Source organism: Urtica dioica, chromosome 9 (genome assembly GCF_054948205.1).
Source record: "Urtica dioica subsp. dioica isolate 48M chromosome 9, U.dioica_male_clone48M_v1_H2, whole genome shotgun sequence".
In the NCBI taxonomy this organism is placed as follows: Eukaryota; Viridiplantae; Streptophyta; class Magnoliopsida; order Rosales; family Urticaceae; genus Urtica; species Urtica dioica.
In genome coordinates, this window is record NC_142764.1 from 22279510 (window position 1) to 22299073 (window position 19564).

A 19564-nucleotide genomic window follows, 5' to 3' on the forward strand; every position below is an offset into this window, starting at 1 on the left:
TAGAAATTTTGGCTCGGTGCTGGGTGCCGGCTAGGTCGGACTCGGACGCTCGGTGCTGACCAGCTCCCTTCACTTGACGTGCGCGCGGAGGAGATGGCGCAGAGGACGTTTGGGTCGCGCGGATGCGAAGAAGTCGTTCGTTTGGGTCGCCGAGGCGGAGGAGAAACTCTTCGCAGGTGGCTCTTCGTTTGGGTCGCGTGACTCGCGTCGCTAGGTTAGGCGGAAGAGAGGCTTGTTGCCTCGTTCATTAAAAAAAAAATTTGGGGGCCCTTCCAAATCCGGGGCCCTAGGCTTGGGCCTAGCCCGCCTTAGCCCAGGGCCGGCCCTGAATAGCTAGATCGTCTGGCATGTCAGAATTAGCTAAAGTTAGTATCCGTTTTCGTTTTGCTAATATATATGATTTTGTATATATATTGTATAGATATATCCACCAATATTTTGTATAGTACTATTATGGTCATTTTCTTTGCCACTTGCATTATCAAACTTTGGTGCGAGGGATCGATACGTTTTTTTACCAGCTTATTGTAAAGCTCATTGTCCATATTGTAAAACTTGAACAAGGTCATTATTTTTAAGCCAACGACTGAAGAATTCTGAAAAACGGAATACTCATGGCACCAGGCCCGATCATTCCCTTAGCCAATTTAGGCAATTGCCTAAGGCCTCTCCTATTTGAAGAAAAATAAAGGCCTCATAAATTGTAGTTTTTTTGCTCAATAAACTTAAAGACTTAAATATTGGCCTCATAAATTGTTTTGTTTTAGTCTTTAAGATTATTATTGTTAGTTTTTTTTTTTTTTTTTTTTTTTTTTTTTTTTTTTTTTTTTTTTTGTGTTCGTGTGCTTGTGTTTATTATTATTATAAGTTTTTTCTTTTGTATAAAAAAGACCTCATTTTCAATTTTTGCCTAAGGCCACAATAGTTATTAGGCCGGCCCTGCATGACACCTATTAGTTTCTCTCTAAAGCTTTATAGAGCAACAAGAATTAGAAACTCTCTAATTTTTAATTTTTTTGTATTACTTTTACGTCTGTGTTTCTGCCTCTTTTGTTTCAGCAGTTACCCGGACAACCTTGACGACTAGTCCTTTTTGTCACAAAAAGGGCGTATTTGGTTTGTTCTTTTTCAGTTTGGCTGTAACTATATGGTCCAATCTTCATTTTATTTTTCGTTTGAACAACACTCATGTTGTTACTTTAGTGCTAGCTGTTTTTGTTATGGCAAAACTCTGTTGTTCTCTCTAATGTTGGAAACATCTTGTAGAAAATTTTTTGTCTGCTTTATACTTCAGAGCTGATGTGGATATTTGCTGACCGTCCTTTTGTCTGATTCACTTCCACGTTTTTTCAATCGTCCAATGAGCGTTCTTCATGTGCATCGGGAAACCCTAGCCAAGTACACTATGCATACATGTATCTTAAAAAACCTTCGACGTTCTCGCCCATGGAAGCAAGCTGTACTTCTATCGTGTCCAATCTATGTTCGTCTTCTGATTCGTCACTGTTGAGGAGAATACCACGTCAACATCATTGGATTCCCAGCGAGTCAATGATGTTGAGTCAGTATGCCACTAGGCAGAGTTAGTTAGAGTTAACAGGCTGTAAATACAGAGTATTTAATGTAAGTCACATCTATGTAACAAATTAACAAGAATCAATAACAAATCATTGATTCCCAAATTCTCTCTCTCGTTTTGTGATTGTGAGCTTGGAATCTTCTTGTTCGAATCTCAACTTGGTATCAGAGCCACATCAATGGCGTTCGAACACACGAACGAGAACTCGTCTTCATCCTCTGGATCACACTCGATTCTGCATCAGAATTCTTCTCCTTTCTCTCCGTCGTTGAGCACTGCAATCTCCGTGAAGCTCGATCGTGAGAACTATTCTGTTTGGCGATCTCAAGTCCTTCCGGCTATCAAAGGCCACAACCTACAAGGATTCATCAATGGAGCCAAAGCATGTCCACCAGAAATGATTGAGAGAACCGATGCCGAAGGAAAAGTTGTCACTGAATTCAATCCGGATCACGAACAATGGATCAGAGATGACCAGCTTCTTCTCAGTAGGCTTCTCTCGTCTCTATCCACGACGATCCTTAGGTCCGTAACTCGTGTTCAAACCTCCTTCGGATTGTGGAATTGTCTGGAGAAACTGTTTGCAGTAAGATCTAGGGCACGAATTTTGCCGCTGAAGACACAGCTGCAAACGACGAAGAAATGATCGATGACTATCTCAGACTACTTTGTGAAGATGGAAGGAATAGAGGACACACTATTTCTCGCAGGTCACGAGGTCTCAGAAGAGGAACTAGTAATGGTTATTCTGACTGGATTACCGGTCGAGTATGATGTGATTGTCGCGCTCGTGAGCAACAAGCTGCAGAATGCAAGCACTGGCCTTCCTGATCAGGAACTGGTTGGACCGATAATCTCCGTCCAAGAAGTTCAGGCAATGGATTTATCTCAAGAGACGCAAATGAATAGCAGAACTCCTCTGCAACAATCGAAGTTCACAATGCCATGGCCAACGTCACTGAGAACTACCGAAATCGAGGTCACTCAAGAGGACGAGGAAGTAATCGAGGATGAGGTCGCTCGTACGGACGTGGTTCGAACTCCAAACCGACCTGTCAAATCTGTGGAAAGCAAGGGCACACTGCTTTGGCTTGCTGGCACAGAATGGACGAGTCATTCCAAGTGGAGAACCAACGACAAAGCCCTGCGCAAACAGATGTCAAAGGAGCCTCAGCATTCTTTGCTGGTCCTGAAATAGTATGCGATCCAAGCTGGTATGCTGATTCAGGAGCCACAAATCATGTCACTGCAGAGGTTGAAGGACTACAAGTCAGTGCAGATTACAAAGGCAAAGGAAAACTGATGGTTGGTAATGGTAAGGTTCTTGACATTACTCATGTTGGTTCTACAAAACTAGTCAGCAATAACACAACAAACACTAAACCATTAACCTTGAGAAATGTTCTTAGAGTACCAAAAATCAAGAAAAGTTTAGTCAGCATCTCAAAACTAACCGCTGATAACAATGTGTGTGTGGAGTTTCATCCAAAATTTTGTGTTGTGAAGGACTTGAGAACAGGGATGGTGCTTCTTTGAGGTGTGTTTGAAAATGGCCTCTATCTCATGTCACAATCTAAAAGTCATCTCAGTCAAAGCTCTCCCCAAAGCCAAGTCAACTCCACATCACAAGCCTACAGTGTCACCAACAATCAAAATCACAAGGTCAATAATATCTGTCGTCACGTCAGTAGTTGTAAACTAGAGTCAGCTGTCAAAAACAGTGTACCTGTCTGTAACAGAGTCCAATTAGCAGTAGAAAAATGGCATTTGTGGCATAGGAGACTAGGACATGCATCAACTAAAGTTGTTGATATTGTTCTAAAGCATTGTAATGAACACAATTCTACAAATAAAATGTCCAATTTCTGTGATTCATGTCAACTTGGTAAAAGCCATGCACTACCTTTTAACATTTCTGAAACAAATGCAAAAAGACCGATCTATAACTCATACACACTGATTTGTGGGGCCCGGCACCAATCACTTTCCTTACATGGTTTTAGATATTACATTCATTTCATAGATGATTTCACTCGGTTTACTTGGATTTACCCTCTACGGTTGAAATCATAGGCTTTTACAACTTTCAAAAACTTCAAAATATTTGTTGAAAGAGCTTTCAAAACTCAGATTTGCACTATTCAAAGTGATTGGGGCGGGGAGTACAGGTCTTTTGCATCTTTTTTAAAAAGAACATGGCAGTCATATGCAACATCCTTGTCCACACGTTCATGGACAAAATGGACGTGCTGAAAGAAAACATAGACATATTGTAGAATTGGGACTTACAATGCTTGCACAAGCCAAAATGCCTCTCTCTTTCTGGTGGGAAGCGTTTAGTACAACCACCTATGTCATAAACACATTACCAACCGCTGTTTTACAAAATCAAAGTCCATATCAAAAGCTCTTTCTTAAAACACCCAATTACAAATTCCTGAAAGTTTTTGGTTGTTCTGTGTTTCCTCACCTAAGACCATATAACAAAAACAAGTTGATGTTCATGTCAGAAAAGTGTCTCTTCCTAGGGTATAGTCCCAGCCACAAAGGTTACAAATGTATCAGTTCCTCAGGGCGTGTGTACATCACAAGAAATGATGTGTTTCATGAGTCAGAATTCCCATATGAGAGTCTTTATGGAGTCAAAACCAATCCATGTATAGAGTCTGATCCCATAGTCTTACCAAATGTAATCTTCACTCCATATATAAACTCAAAGTCAGACTGTGACAGTGGAAGAAACCAAAGTCAAGGACCACTTGAAGAAGGTACAAATCTGAACTCTAACTCTCTAACAATGTCTACACACAAGGTCATCAGCACCATCCACTCAAGAAACCAGAAATAACACAAACACTCAGCCACAAATTCCTATTGAAACCAGAAATGCCATCCCCATAGATCCCCCAACCACATGTCACCAACCAGGTCCCTCAACCCCAATCTCTCAGTCATCAACCTCTACTATACCAGATATTTCAAGACATAACCATCAATCTACCTTTTGAAAAAGCAGTGCCTACAACAGTCAACACCCACACTACGACCACTAGATCCAAATCAGGTATCCACATGCCAAAAGTTCTACTAGCCACAAAACATCCTTTCCCTATTGACTATGGTCCAGTAGAACTAGCCTTTGTGAGTCAAGCACTTGTTAATCCAAACTGGAAGGGTGCAATGCTTGAGGAGATTAGAGCCCTTGATCACAACGATACTTGGGATCTAGTACCTTATAAGCCACAACACAATGTTGTAGGAAACAAGTGGGTATTTAAGCTCAAGTTCAAACCAGATGGCACCATTCACAGGTATAAGGCACGGCTAGTTGCTAAGGGGTATGCTCAAAATCCGGGTGTAGACTTCACTGAAACCTTCAGTCCAGTGATCAAAGCAGGCACTGTACATGTGGTACTAACTCTTGCTGTTCACAGAGGATGAGACATTCAACAGTTGGACGTCAACAATGCGTTCTTGAATGGGGTGCTCTAAGAAGAGGTGTATATATCTCAGCGAGAAGGGTTTATCAACAAAGATAATCCGGATTATGTGTGCAAGATGAAAAAGGCTCTATATGGATTCAAACAAGCTCCAAGAGCATGGTTTGAGCGTCTTCGCCAAGCACTAGTAGGCTGGAGATTTTAGAATGCCAAGTCAGACGTGTCACTGTTTGTATTTGAAAGAGATAAGGTCTTCATTGTTCTCTTAGTATATGTAGATGACATCCTTGTCACATGCAACAACAACTCAGTGATCTCTAGGCTAATTGATGATCTAAATAGTCAGTTTGCATTGAAGCGGCTTGGATCCCTACACTATTTTCTTGGAATTGAAGTGTACCGGGATCAATCAGGCTTATACTTGTCCCAAGCAAAGTATATCTCTGACCTCCTTGCGAAGACCAAGCTAACAGGTGCTAAGCCTTACTCTTCCCCATGTGCACCTGGAGTTACACTCTCAAAGGAGTCTGGAGAACCCATGGAGAATGCCTCTGAGTACAGAAGTGTTGTGGGAGCATTGCAATACCTAGTCATCACAAGACTTGAGATAGCCTACATTGTGAACAAGTTGAGTCAGTTCCTGCAATGTCCCACTGAAGTTCACTGGCTCGCCTGCAAAAGGGTGCTGCGATATCTCAAAGGCTCAGTGTCACATGGCATCAGTTTCAAAGCCAGCTCGTCCCTATCACTAGTAGCCTTCGCTGATGCAGACTGGGCGAGCTGTCCGGATGATAGAAGGTCTACCAGTGCTTACTGTGTATTCCTCGGTGGTTGCCTAGTGTTGTGGAGCTCACGCAAAAAGAATGTTGTGGCAAGATCAAGCACTGAAGCGGAGTATCGGGCACTAGCTCATGTAAGTGCTGAGATCACGTGGTTGAAGTCCCTACTCAAAGAACTCCGCGCTAACGTACCATACACGCCAGTGGTGTGGTGTGATAATCTAGGTGCAGCGGCCATGGCAGCAAATCCAGTTCATCACGCTAGGACGAAACACATCGAGATTGAGACACTCATTTTGTTCGAGACATGGTCATTCGAAAGGAAATAGAGATCACATATGTTCCTACTTACGATCAAACAGCATACATCCTAACTAAAGGACTATCAGTGGCGTGGTTTCTAAAACTCAAGGCCAAGCTAAACGTGAAGGCTTCCCCGTTTTGCTTGAGGGGGCATGTTGAGGAGAATACCACGTCAACATCATTGGATTCCCAGCGAGTCAATGATGCTGAGTCAGTATGCCACTAGGCAGAGTTAGTTAGAGTTAACAGACTGTAAATACAGAGTATTTAATGTAAGTCACATCTATGTAACGAATTAACAAGAATCAATAACAAATCATTGATTCTCAAATTCTCTCTCTCGTTTTGTGATTGTGAGCTTGGAATCTTCTTGTTCGAATCTCAACTGTCACCATCATAGATCTAACGGCTCTGATACCACTTTGTTACACCCCGACTCCGATTCGCGGGAATGAACCATGCCATCGCCGGATCTACAACAACCCACCTGCAACAGTTTTCTCAAACTCATTTAAGTACTCTCCTGTCTCTAATATTGTGTTTATATATATATATATATATATATATATATATATATATATATATATATATATATCTAATACTGGTATCTCTATGTGTTTGTAATAACAGAATGGAAATGATAACAAAGCTTTAATGGAATTTTTCAACCCCAGAAATTCATTTGAAGCAAAGATAGTTACTCGGGCGTTCAAGAGGCACGGTTTTCTCCAATGAGGGCAGCTCAATTAATTCTCAAAATCCAGATAAAAAAAAAAAAGCTACGCAAATGACAAAGTAAATACATAAGTTTTGCTCCTTTCTTGCCACGTCGGCCAGCCTGGGTCCCACCCCTTCATTAACCCACTCTAGAATACGTGACATGTATTGGAGGCCTAACAATCACTTATGTCGGCTGTTGTCCAATAGAAAGAAAATTAACTAATAAATAAATAATCAATAGTATATAATAGTCATATTTGAATGATCACTTCTTCATAGCCTTTTATCTATTACTATCGTGAATTCCAACCCAGAACCCCTTGGATCTAATATTCCTTCACTTCTAACCAAACACTCATCTGTTTGTTTCTCTCAATTATAATAAACGTGAATAATACACGAATTACAGACACAATATCTATCCGTCATAGATAAGTAGAAACACACACACACACACACACACACACACACTTTCTCGACTCGCTAATCGTACATGCCCGAGAACCTAGTTTATATGAACAATGCTTAGTAAAGGCCGTCAATGGTTGATTATCTCTTTTATAGTGGTCAACACGGCTGAAAGTAGAACTAGGATTTTCCTAACCATAAACGCGTAGAGAATATTTGATGCAGATCTTTCGCATACCAATTTAGGAAAAACGAAAACTTTCCAGAATATCGAACTAGACAGGATATCACGAGATTTGATCATACCAGCCTAAGTTTCTTAACATATTGCGGATCATATTACGATATATCTTACCAAGAACAATTTTTTTTTAATAAAAATAAGCCAACAACAAATATAACATCACTTAGCGTCTTAGTACTTTGTGTAGTGCTACATGTTTCACCATTCGGCTATATCATCCAAAATCAAGTTTAAACATTCAGGAGGGATATCTTCCTCTAAAACGATTTTATCCTCAAAAAGCCTTCTTGGTCAATAAATGAGCAACGGAATCACAATCTCTAGAACGGAAAAATACACTAAAATAAATAAGGGTCCATTAGGTAAATAGTCACATTTACAGTTTGACATTGATAAATAGTTAACGTTTCGTAAATCTTAGGTAAATAGTCACTTTCATATATTTACAGACTTAAATCATAGTTAAATAACCACTTCCATTTATTAGGTCACGTCATATTTATGGCTATTTACCTAAAATTTATGAAACGTTGGTTATATAGCAATTTCAAATGTTTTAGCTAACTATTTACATAATTTACCTCTATGAGCTTTTTAAATGACTTCCACCACCAGCGATCAAGCACGGATTTACATGAGGTCCAGAGGGGGTCACGTTACCCCTCTCAAATTTTTATATATATCTTTTTTTTTTTTGCCAATTTTTAATTTTTTAAAAAAATTACTCTAAAAGTTTACAAACTAGCTTCACCTGATTTTTTTTTTTCTTCATACTTGGCCCCTCCTGATTTTTTTTTTTCAAAATTTTTCCTCCCAGTGAGCTTTTCTAGCCCCATTATTGCCAGCGATGATTCTAATCTCACATGTTTCGTCTGTTTTAACCCCATCCTAAATCTTATATCCCAATCATCGTTGATAAAACTCCACGCGCGCGTGGCATTTGGTCTCTAGTAACACAAACCGGTCTTTAGTTCAAGATTTCATTAAAACAAGAATTAAACCAAATGCGCGACATCAAACCAATTAGTATTAATGGCATACTAACAAAATGTAATTAGATGCACACGTTTTTCGTGTGCATGTCAAAATTTAATGTAAAAAACAGGAAACCTAGTTATAACAAACTTAATTCAATACCGGCCAAATATCTTTCATGTACATAATTAGTTCGTAAAACTACCTTGCCTATGGATTAAGCTCTGAGATAATATCAGAAGAAGAAGTATCTTTTGATTCAACCTCTTCTGAGACGTCCTTTGGAATACTTAACTCTGTTGACAAACAATCCTTAAGTTCCAGGACTACACGGTTCATGGTTGGTCGATCACTGGAACTTCGTGCCACACAAGACACCGCAATGTTAACAACTTTCCATGCCATGTCAGCATCATAACATACTTGCATCATTGGGTCCATAATACTTTCGATGTCTCCTTTTGCAACCAATGAAACAGCCCATTTAACTATATGTACATTATCTCGAGTTCGTGTTAGAACGGGTTGCCCCGAGATAATCTCCAACAATACAACTCCGAAGCTGTAAACATCACTCTTCTCATTCAGCCAGTTTGACCCATAGTACCTAAATCACATAATATAAAGGAGTTAAATTTAACACAATCAAACGCAATGTTTAGATCAAAAGAGCATTGTGACTTTTGTTTTTATAGAGTGTTGTGAACATGTTGAAAGTGAATGAGATCTATCAACTTTTTCGAAAAGTCATGGCTTATTCCTCTCATCACATAAATGACTTAAAATGTCATTCATAGAGCATTATAACCCTCAGCTAATTTTATTCTTTAAATATATTTTTTTTACCAAACAAGACCTTAATATTTTTATGTGGAAGTCTAATATATGGAGATTAGTAGTTACTCTGGGTCAAGATATCCGGGAGTTCCAACGACAGCAGTTGATATACCAAGTACATCCCCGCTCAAATCTAGATCGGTATGAACCTCATTTGGGAAAATTTTGGACAAGCCAAAATCGGCTAACTTGGCTCGGAGCCCTTGTGTCAACAAGATGTTTGAGGGCTTGATATCGCGGTGAACTATTGGCGGCTTGCAGCCACTATGCAAATACTCCAAGCCTACAATCAAAGTGGTAAATAAATATGTAATTTTGATCCATAAGTATGCTAATTAATTTAGATCCATCCATATGCAATTAGCAAACTTGAAATAAATAGGTATAATTGTCCATCCATATTTGAGATCACTATATCTGACCTTGAGCTGAGTCTATTGCTATTCGAAGCCTGTCTTCCCAGCTGAGCACTGTATTTGTTTTACCTACACGTTCATGATCATAAAATGATGAGAATCCATTTTTTTCTCATATACATAATAATTTTATGTAAAGGCATACTGATACATATTTTTCCTTATGAGATCACGGGAAAAAATAACCTGAAAGAAGCGAACGCAAGTTTCCCATTGCCATATATTCATAGACGAGAGCAATATTGGCTCCATCATTGCAATATCCAACAAACACTGTAATGTTCTTATGGTGGACTGTAAGCAATAGTTTCAGCTGTAAATATAGTTTAAATTCATTAATCAAATGTCGTTGAACAAAAGTTACGGTTATAAGAACATACTTAATTGATATTTCGTGTGTGCACTAAAGAAACAATGATCTATACCTCGGCGATAAATTCTCTATGCCCTTGAATGGATGATGAAGAAAGGGTCTTAACCGCAACTTCAGTGCCATTAAAGTAGCCGTGGTGAACCTTTCCAAATCCACCTTCTCCTAACAGTCTTTCAAAGTCGTTAGTCATTCTCTTAATATCTGAATACCCGAATTCTTGTCTTCTCAAATAATTTGACCCTCTCTCGATGTTAGTTTCTGCAATATATTAAAATGCAAACAACGTCGATGTTGACTTTGTCAGGGAAAAGTATGTACGAAACAAGGACATGAAATGGTAATGTAGGATTTATTTTTAATGAAGAAATAACCTTTGTAGTCTCTGTTATTGGGGTTTTTTAAGAAATAAAATTACACTCTACCGGCTAAATTGATTTAATAATCAGTAGATATTTCTCGAGCTCTTTTTTTTTTTTTTCTATCTTGTCATTATTATTCAAGCGACCAATAACTTATAGGCGACTGATTAGAGGACTTAAATAAATAGAATATCTTCACAACGTACTATACACTAAAAGTCGCATTTATTCCTTTCTAAAATCAATTAAAATGGCATAAAAATTAATATAATTATTTGTTTATATGGGCTATCCGTACCTAATGTATTGACTTTACTTCTTCTTCTTCTTCTTCTGCACCAGGTGACTAATGCCACATCAGCTAATGAAATGACAGCAACAAACGGCACAACAAGTACCCAAAGTACATTCTTCTTATTTTTGGGAGTGGAAGGAGTTGGAGTTGGAGTTGGATTTGGATTCAGAGGAGTTTCAGGGACGTTAGAGATTTCTGTCGGTTGGATTTGTCATTAAAAAGGAAGACAAAAAAAAAGGTTAGAAATTTATAATAATGATATAATTTATATCTATACATATAGATATAATTTATATATCATGCTCACGATATGACTGATGAGGTATTTCCTTGACCATGAAAATCTCCATGGCGTTAATAAGTGGTGGCCGTGTTGAGTTCCTGGTTTTGTTGATCGAAACCCGAAGCATTCCGTCGCCATCCAGAGCGATTTCTGGCTTAGATGTTTGTGTGGACACGGAAACTGGGTCAGAGTTACGTTTCAGAAGGTTGGATCCCGAGGACCACAGAGTGCCGTTAATATAGACGTCGAAATTTCTAGACTCGTCTCCTCTGAGATCTTCAAGTTCGGCAAAGTGCATGATGAAATAATACGGGCAAGTTCTATTTGGAGGCCTCCAATTGAATACCAAACTGTCACCATCAGCGCTTGTGTTTGTGAATGCAGTGTTTATTACTTCTTTAGGTAGTTTGTACTCATTCCTCGTGTTCGGGTTCTTGTCTGTCTTCAGTGGTTCCAATGGTGATGTGTTCAAGGTCGACCATATCCGATCGTAATAATCGTCTTCATATCTATTAATATACACATGCATTGATTGAAAAAATTGCTTGGTTATGTTTGAAGCCTAGAAAATACAGCAGATAATTATTAAAAATAAGTTAGTAATTTTTTTACCCTTTCTTTTGGTGAAGAAAGCTGCAGTAAAGATTATTGAAATGAAAATTTAAGAGACAACATATATGTATATATATATATATATATATATATATATATATACATACATATTGTTATTTTCCCTTAATAATATTTTGTGAAAAATAAAAATGCCTAGGAAGATTGTACATGTGCAAGATATCATTTACCTACCTTTCAGGGGTATAATTTCTTTGTCTCCTTAACTTTCAATTTTCCATGAAATCTTTCCTGAATGTTTTCAACCATATCGAAACAAGTTTCCACTTTTTTCCATGATTTTTTATTTTTTATTTTTTTTACTTCACAACACAACATCTAATTCTGATTTACAGTTAACTTTTAATATTTTTGTTTTTCTTCAGATTATCAATTTGACTCTAATATGTTAAGGGGCTGAGAGAGAGAGAGAGAGAGAGAGAGAGAGAGAGAGAGAGAGAGAGAGAGAGAGAGAGATTAGTTTCTGACCTTATCCCGTATCGTTCTTCGCTTGGCGGACCGAAATTGTATCGCTGGAAAAGTTGCAGTCCTGTCCCATTACGACTCTTGTAAATGTTGGTATCTAAAGGCCTGAGCTCTAACGCGGATATGAACGGTTCGCCGTTACCCGTGTTGACCAAACAAACGTCTATGGTGTCCGACAATAGATGGAATATTATTTCCTTGTCCACCAGAGTATCCGCATACTCAATGACTACTGAATCCCAAAAGTCTTCTCCAAGATAAAGGTCGAACTGTGGTTTACTGGCTGTGTTGTCGTAGTTTCCATACATAAACCTTGCCCGAATCAAGTACTGAGCGTTCTTCCCTGACTCGGGTTTGAGGGTGTAACAGCTTCTGTTTCCTTTTCCTCCCGGGAAGCTCCGAACGTTCCAGAGCTGCTTTACTTTGGTCCGTTGTTCGTTTTCCGATGATATGTCTCTGTTTTCGCCGGATTTTGTGAAATTTGCATCGGATATGTATATGCCCGTTGTTTTGTCCGTGTAGTTTGAGCCAGCTGGTATTCCACAGTCAATACTTATATAACCTGAAAAAATTGGCCAAGTTTATAAGCAATAAATACATGAGAGCATATATAATTTTCATCAAACGCATGATAAGTAAGTAGTATGCTCATGAGTATCATAATTAACCTAATAGGTTCCGATTTGCTTGGCTGAAAGCTGATTGAACTAGGAACAATACAAGAATTGTTGAAGAAGTAATCGTTAACGAAAAAAGATAGCCTGCAGATAAAATCGCCATGTCTGCAAGAACTCTCCTGTAGCAGTCAATTATTTATCGACAAATAATTTTCTAACGAAGCAGCCTGCTGTTGAAAGTTTTGGATTCCTTTGTGATTATAAAATTTAGACGCAGTACATAACTAGATAGTCTTATGTCTAGACACTCTTTTTATTTTATCTGTTTTTTCTTCCTTTATTTGTTTCTTCTCATCATGAAATGTATAGATTATTTAAAGAAGCATGCTAAGATTTACTTTTTTATATAGAAAATAGCAAAAAAAAAAAAAAAGGTACCAACTTGCTAATGGTAACGATAGCCTGTTTTATTACATGGAGCTTTACTAAGTCAAGGCTTGACCTAGCTAAAAAGAAGTATTCAAGAAAAATCGCTTTGAAACTCGACAAAACTGTTTTTTTAAACTCTAGTGGACCTTTAGTAGAAACAGCCAAAGAAGCGAATATCGACACAAAATGAAAATAAATTAGTTCGGAATCAGAGTTGGCAAATGCTATATCCAATTATATCAAGTATCAATGGATACGTGTGGCTTACACGTGAGTGAGACCTACTTTTGTGTTTGTTGTCTTTATTTCTGGTACTAAAATTCATTGACTTTGTATTGAAAAAGAAAGGACTGTTGAACAGAGGAGAAAAAGAAATATAATATGAAAACGATATAAAGAATATCTCAAAGAGAAAAAATCAAATAATAATAAAGAATGGAGAAAGTTGACAGCTTCAGATGTTATTTTTTATTAAAATAGTTTTGTAAGTGGAACCATGTTCTATGAAGGATGTATGATATTATTAGAGGAGCGTCCGAGTCAGCAAAGCCATGTGGAAATGAGAGCTCCACATCAGCCAATCAGCTAAGGACAAGTGTAGAGTTAGTTGAGATTGATAACTGAATTCAGTTATGCAATTGTAACCCTCGTACTCTGTATTTATACAATGAATCAAGACTATGATATGCAATAAAATACAAACTCATCAGAGAAGATTTTCTCTCTAGATCAAAACACAACTTCTTCATTCTCTATCTTGGTATCAGAGCATTCAAAAATGGCGTTCGAATCTTCGTCTTCGTCGCCATCGCAAATCAACGATCTGTCGCAAAGATCAGGCCTAAGCTCGCAATTCACTCCGACTCTCAACACAGCGATCTCTGTCAAGCTCGATAGAGACAATTACTCTGTCTGGAGATCACAGGTGTTGCCAGCAATCAATGGCCATAATCTGCAAGGCTTCATCAATGGAACGAAGGTGTGTCCACCAGAGTTCAACGAAGTCATCAACGCAGAAGGAACAAAGGAGCTTCATCGAAACTCTGAGTTTGATCGCTGGAACAGAGAAGATCAGCTACTTCTCAGCTGGCTACTCTCATCGTTGTCCACGACGATCCTCAGATCGGTGACGCGAATCAACACCGCTCGAGGAATGTGGTGTGCGCTTGAAAGCCGATTCGCAGTTCATTCAAAGGCGCGCGTTATGCCGCTTAAGCTCCAACTTCAGTCAACGAAGAAAGGTAACATGTCGATCTCGGACTACTTTGCCAAAATGGAGAGTATCGCTGATTCACTCTACCTAGCTGGTAGCGATGTACCTGAGGATGATCTGATCATGTCGATCCTCATGGGATTACCGACGGAGTATGACGTGATTGTGGCGATGATCAGCAACCGTTTCCAAGGAGATCAAAGCTGTGGATCAGAACTCACCGTGCAAGAAGTTCTTGCAATGGCATTGTCTCATGAGACAAGAATTGAGCAACAAAATGCCATTCTTGAGGTGAGTGTTCAAGGAGCGAGTGCTAACTATGTTGATGGACGTGGAAGAGGACGATCTGGAAGAGGCAGATCTGGTAGAGGACGCGGATCTGGTGCTCGAGGAAATGGTAGACCTACATGCCAAATTTGCAACAAACAAGGCCACATTGCCTCAGCATGTTGGCACAGACTTGATGAGTCCTATCAGCCAGTGTCAACTCAATCAAGTGCTCAGACTCCACAACGTCAAGCTCAAGACAAAAGTGCCTTCTTTGCTGGATCAGAGACAGTGATGGATCCGGCATGGTACATGGATTCCGGTGCTACAAACCATGTTACCTCTGAGTTCGACAGCCTGAACATCAACTCAGCCATCTCCCAGTCAACTCAGAACAGACCAATCCTAACTCACCTGAAACTGCACAAATTGTACCAGTGACCATAAATAACCATAACATGACCACTAGATCAAAGGCAGGTATCTACAAACCTAAGGTCCTTCATGTTGCCAAGCATCCTCTAGGCCTTAACCTAGGCCCAGTTGAACCAGAATCAGTATCTCAGGCTCTTTCAGATCCACAATGGACACAGGCCATGAATGCAGAACTGCAAGCCCTGTATGAGAATGACACTTGGTCACTTGTTCCATCTACATCATCACAACATGTAGTTGGGAATAAGTGGGTGTTCAAACTCAAATATAACTCTGATGGCTCTCTTCAGCGACATAAAGCCCGGCTAGTTGCACAAGGCTTCTCTCAGACTCCATGCGTAGACTTTTCAGACACCTTCAGTCCAGTGATCAAGCCATGTACAGTGCGTGTTCTGCTCACCTTAGCAGTGTATCATGGATGGCCAGTTCAACAGCTTGATGTCAACAACGCATTCTTGAATGGTGTACTGACTGAAGACGTTTACATGCACCAACCACTCGGATTTGTCAATCCACAGTTCCCTGATCACGTGTGCAAACTCAAGAAAGCCTTGTATGGCCTCAAACAAGCACCACGTGCGTGGTTTGATAGACTTCGAGTTGCATTGCTGCAGAGGGGGTTCACCAACTCAAGATCAGATACTTCATTATTCATCTTCAACAAAGGTCAAGTCTATCTCCTTCTGTTGGTGTATGTGGATGATATCCTCTTGACTGGAAATAGTGATCAAGCCATTGAGAAACTCATATGTGATCTGAACTGTGAGTTTGCTCTAAAAAGACTTGGTGCCTTACACCACTTTCTTGGGGTGGAAGTGTATAGAGACTCCTCAGGATTTTACTTAACTCAGTCGAAGTACATTGGTGATTTACTGAAGCGTCTCAACATGACTGATGTCAAGCCATGCTCTTCCCCAGCGGCTCCAAACTCCACTCTGTCCAAGGAAGAGTGGGAGCCAATGGAACAACCTTACCAGTACATGAGTGTCATTGGAGCCTTACAATATGTCACTATCACGAGGCCTGATGTTGCATACATAGTGAACAAACTGAGTCAGTTTGTACAAAGTCCTACTGAGATACATTGGCAAGCCTGCAAACGAGTGCTGAAGTATCTGAAGGCAACCATTACACATGGTATAACGCTGAGGCCAACCAAGCAATTGTCTCTCATATCATTTGCTGATGCAGATTGGGCAAGCTGCCCTGATGACAGACGATCAACTAGTGCATACTGTGTGTTCTTTGCCGGTTGTTTGGTATCTTAGAGCTCAAGAAAGCAGGGAGTGGTAGCCAGGTCAAGCACTGAAGCAGAGTATCGAGCTTTAGTCCATGTTGCCGCAGAAATACTATGGATAAAATCTCTACTGAAAGAACTCTCTACTGAGCTGTATCAACAACCAGTAATTTGGTGTGATAATTTAGGAGCAGCAGCTATGGCGGCTAATCCAGTTTTCCACGCAATAACTAAACACGTAGAGATTGATCTTCACTTCATACGAGATATGGTTACACAGAAACAGCTAGAGATCAGATATGTTCCTACACTAGAACAAACAACTGATGTGTTGACAAAAGGTTTGTCTGTCAAGAGGTTCCAGAAATTGAAGAACAAGTTGCACGTGAAAGAGTCCCCGTTTCACTTGAGAGGGGTTATTAGAGGAGCGTCTGAGTCAGCAAAGCCATGTGGAAATGAGAGCTCCACATCAGCCAGTGTCAACTCAATCAAGTGCTCAGACTCCACAATGTCAAGCTCAAGACAAAAGTGCCTTCTTTGCTGGATCAGAGACAGTGATGGATCCGACATGGTACATGGATTCCGGTGCTACAAACCATGTTACCTCTGAGTTAGACAGCCTGAACATCAACTCATCCTACAAAGGAAAGGAAAAGCTCATGGTTGGTAATGGTAAACGTTTGAGTATTACTCATATTGGTTCAACTGTCTTAGGAAAGACTAGAAACAAAACCATTAGATTGAAAAATGTGCTAAGAGTCCATGACATAAAGAAAAACCTGATTAGTGTTTCAAAATTCACCTCAGAAAATGATGTCTCAATTGAATTTTATCCTGACTCTTGTCTTGTGAAGGATCTGAGAACAGGTGTGGAACTTCTTCAGGGAACACTTGAAAATGGACTTTACCTCTTGACAAGGCCTGAAGCTGCTGATAATGATCAAATGTCAAAAAATTCCTCATGTCAAACTGCTCCAGTGTCTGTCAGTCAGAGTCCAAAAAGTGTCAAATCTGTTTTTCATGTTTCTCAGTGTTTTCTCAGCAGTATTGCTGATCAGTTTCAGACGTTTGTGTCATGCATCAAATAAAGTTGTAACAAGTGTCTTGAAGGAATGTAATCTTCACAGTTCAATAAATGAAAATGAATTGTTTTGTGATGCTTGTCAGTATGGAAAAAGTCATTCTTTGCCTTTCAAACTGTCAAATTCTAGAGCTACAAAGCCCCTACAACTCGTACATACTGATTTATGGGGACCATCACCTCATGTGTCTTCACAGGGTCACAAATACTAAATTAGTTTCATTGATGATTTCTCTAGATTCACCTGGATATATCCTCTGGCCCTCAAATCAGAAGCTCTAAATGTTTTCAAATATTTTAAGAAATTTGTAGAAAAATGTCTAAACACATCTATCTGTGCTGTTCAAAGTGATTGAGGTGGTGAATTTCGTGTCTTTGAGTCTTTTCTGAAAGATCATGGTATCCAATTTAGACATTCTTGTCCTCATGTGCACGGTCAAAATGGTCGAGTAGAAAGAAAACATAGACACATTGTTGAGCTTGGACTTACAATGCTTGCTCAAGCTCACATGCCTGTTATGTTTTGGTTTGATGCTTTCTCTTCTGCTTGTTTTGTTATAAATACCTTGCCAACAGATGTCTTAGGTGGTTCAAGTCCTTTTAAAACCTTGTTCAACAAGTCACCTGACTATTCGTTCTTAAAAGTCTTTGGTTGTTCTGTCTTCCCACATTTAAGACCATACAACACAAATAAACTTCAATTCAGGTCAGCAAAATGTCTTTTTCTTGGTTATAGCCCTCTTCACAAAGGATATAAATGTCTCCATCCTTCAGGGAGACTGTATATAACCAGGAATGCAGTCTTCAATGAACAACAGTTTCCTTATCTCACACTCTTTCCCAATTCTGAAAATTTAGTGTCTCAACCTGAAACTGTTGTCCTTCCATCTTTCAATTTTATACCTTTGATTGATCAGCAGCAATGTAGGCACGAATTGTTGTGTCCATCCACATGTGGTTCTTCTGATGCAGGTACTCCACTTGATCCAGGAATTTCACCAGCTCACCAAATTACCTCACCTATACATGTCCCTATCCCTGAGGTTATTACTGAGCCTTTACCTGAAACCACATTGACACACCAGCAATCCCATCAACATCACAGGTTATAGTGTTTGCCTACCTTTCTCAACTCAGACGCTCCTTTTATAGATATTAATCTAGTCTGTACCTAAATGCATTATTGTCTTAGCCTTTAAATTTTCCGTAAAATAATAAAAAAAATTGAAAGCCACAAATGATAGTTATATACAAGGAAAAAAAATGCCGTTTTCGTTGCCTTTTCGAGCTTCCTGATTTACGGAAAATCGTCATGCCGATAGAAAACAGAACGGAAAAATTGTGGAAAAGGCGAAACAAACAGACACACACACACACACACACACACACACACACACACACACACACACACACACACACACACACACACACACACACACACACACATATATATATATATATATATATATATATATATAAATGTAGTTCAAATTTAAAACATATATATTTGCAAAATTCATTGTTAATGATCATCTTATTCTAAAAAATAGTTTAAGACTAAAATGTTCCATTTATAGCTAAGCCTCTTATTTTATTTCATTTTATTTTTTCTAAATTAAGCTCATAACTCATTTCAATTAATATCACACAATCACATTCCAACATTTCTTTATCAACATTTCAATTCATTTCACACGATCACAATTACATTTCAATTAATAAATATTCCAACAATTTCATATCAATAATTCAAAAAATTTTATTTCAGTCATAAGTTGAAAACAGAAAAAGACACAAAAAAAATGTCGCCGGAAAAAATGGTGGTTCGCCGGAAAAATGCTGGTTCGCCAGAAGTGTCAGAAAAATCTGGAAAAAATATATATCATAGATCACAACATTTAAAACAACTTTAATGAAGGAAATTATGTTAAAAAAAATCATTTTACAAACCAAATCAAGGAAAACAAATTCTGAGTTTTCGGAAAAAAAAAAAAAAAACACCGAACTTTCGCCCCGATTTTCACCGACTGTCACCGGAAAAGTGTGGAAAACACGCTGCTCGTGGACGGCCGAAAATCCATGGAAACGGCTTTTCGTTTTCGCCGAAAATCCAATGACAACAAACGACGAAACGAGCTTTCTCCCTGTCGTCGGTCGCTGTCACTCCGGCAACGACTTT

General features: G+C 39.0%; 1 protein-coding gene across 1 annotated transcript; it reads right to left on the reverse strand.

Annotated features, from left to right (window-relative positions):
- Positions 1 to 8658: 8658 nt before the first annotated feature.
- Positions 8659 to 12886, reverse strand: LOC149385846 (putative leucine-rich repeat receptor-like protein kinase At2g19210). The gene is made up of 9 exons (XM_089626418.1): positions 12775 to 12886; positions 12110 to 12668; positions 11624 to 11644; positions 11036 to 11520; positions 10127 to 10332; positions 9888 to 10014; positions 9708 to 9770; positions 9352 to 9568; positions 8659 to 9055 (listed from the first exon to the last, which is right to left on the reverse strand). The coding sequence occupies exons 1-9, from the start codon at positions 12884 to 12886 to the stop codon at positions 8659 to 8661; spliced, it is 2187 nt and encodes a 728-aa protein (XP_089482544.1).
- Positions 12887 to 19564: the final 6678 nt, after the last annotated feature.

Excerpts from the sequence above, each read along its gene's own strand:
- LOC149385846 (XM_089626418.1), bottom strand. The coding sequence starts at position 12,886 with ATGGCGATTTTATCTGCAGGCTATCTTTTTTCGTTAACGATTACTTCT. Across the intron at positions 11,645-12,109 it reads GAAGAACGATACGGGATAAG|CTTTCTTCACCAAAAGAAAG; the intron begins GTCAGAAACTAA and ends TCTTTACTGCAG. Across the intron at positions 9,771-9,887 it reads CTTGCGTTCGCTTCTTTCAG|GTAAAACAAATACAGTGCTC; the intron begins GTTATTTTTTCC and ends ATGAACGTGTAG.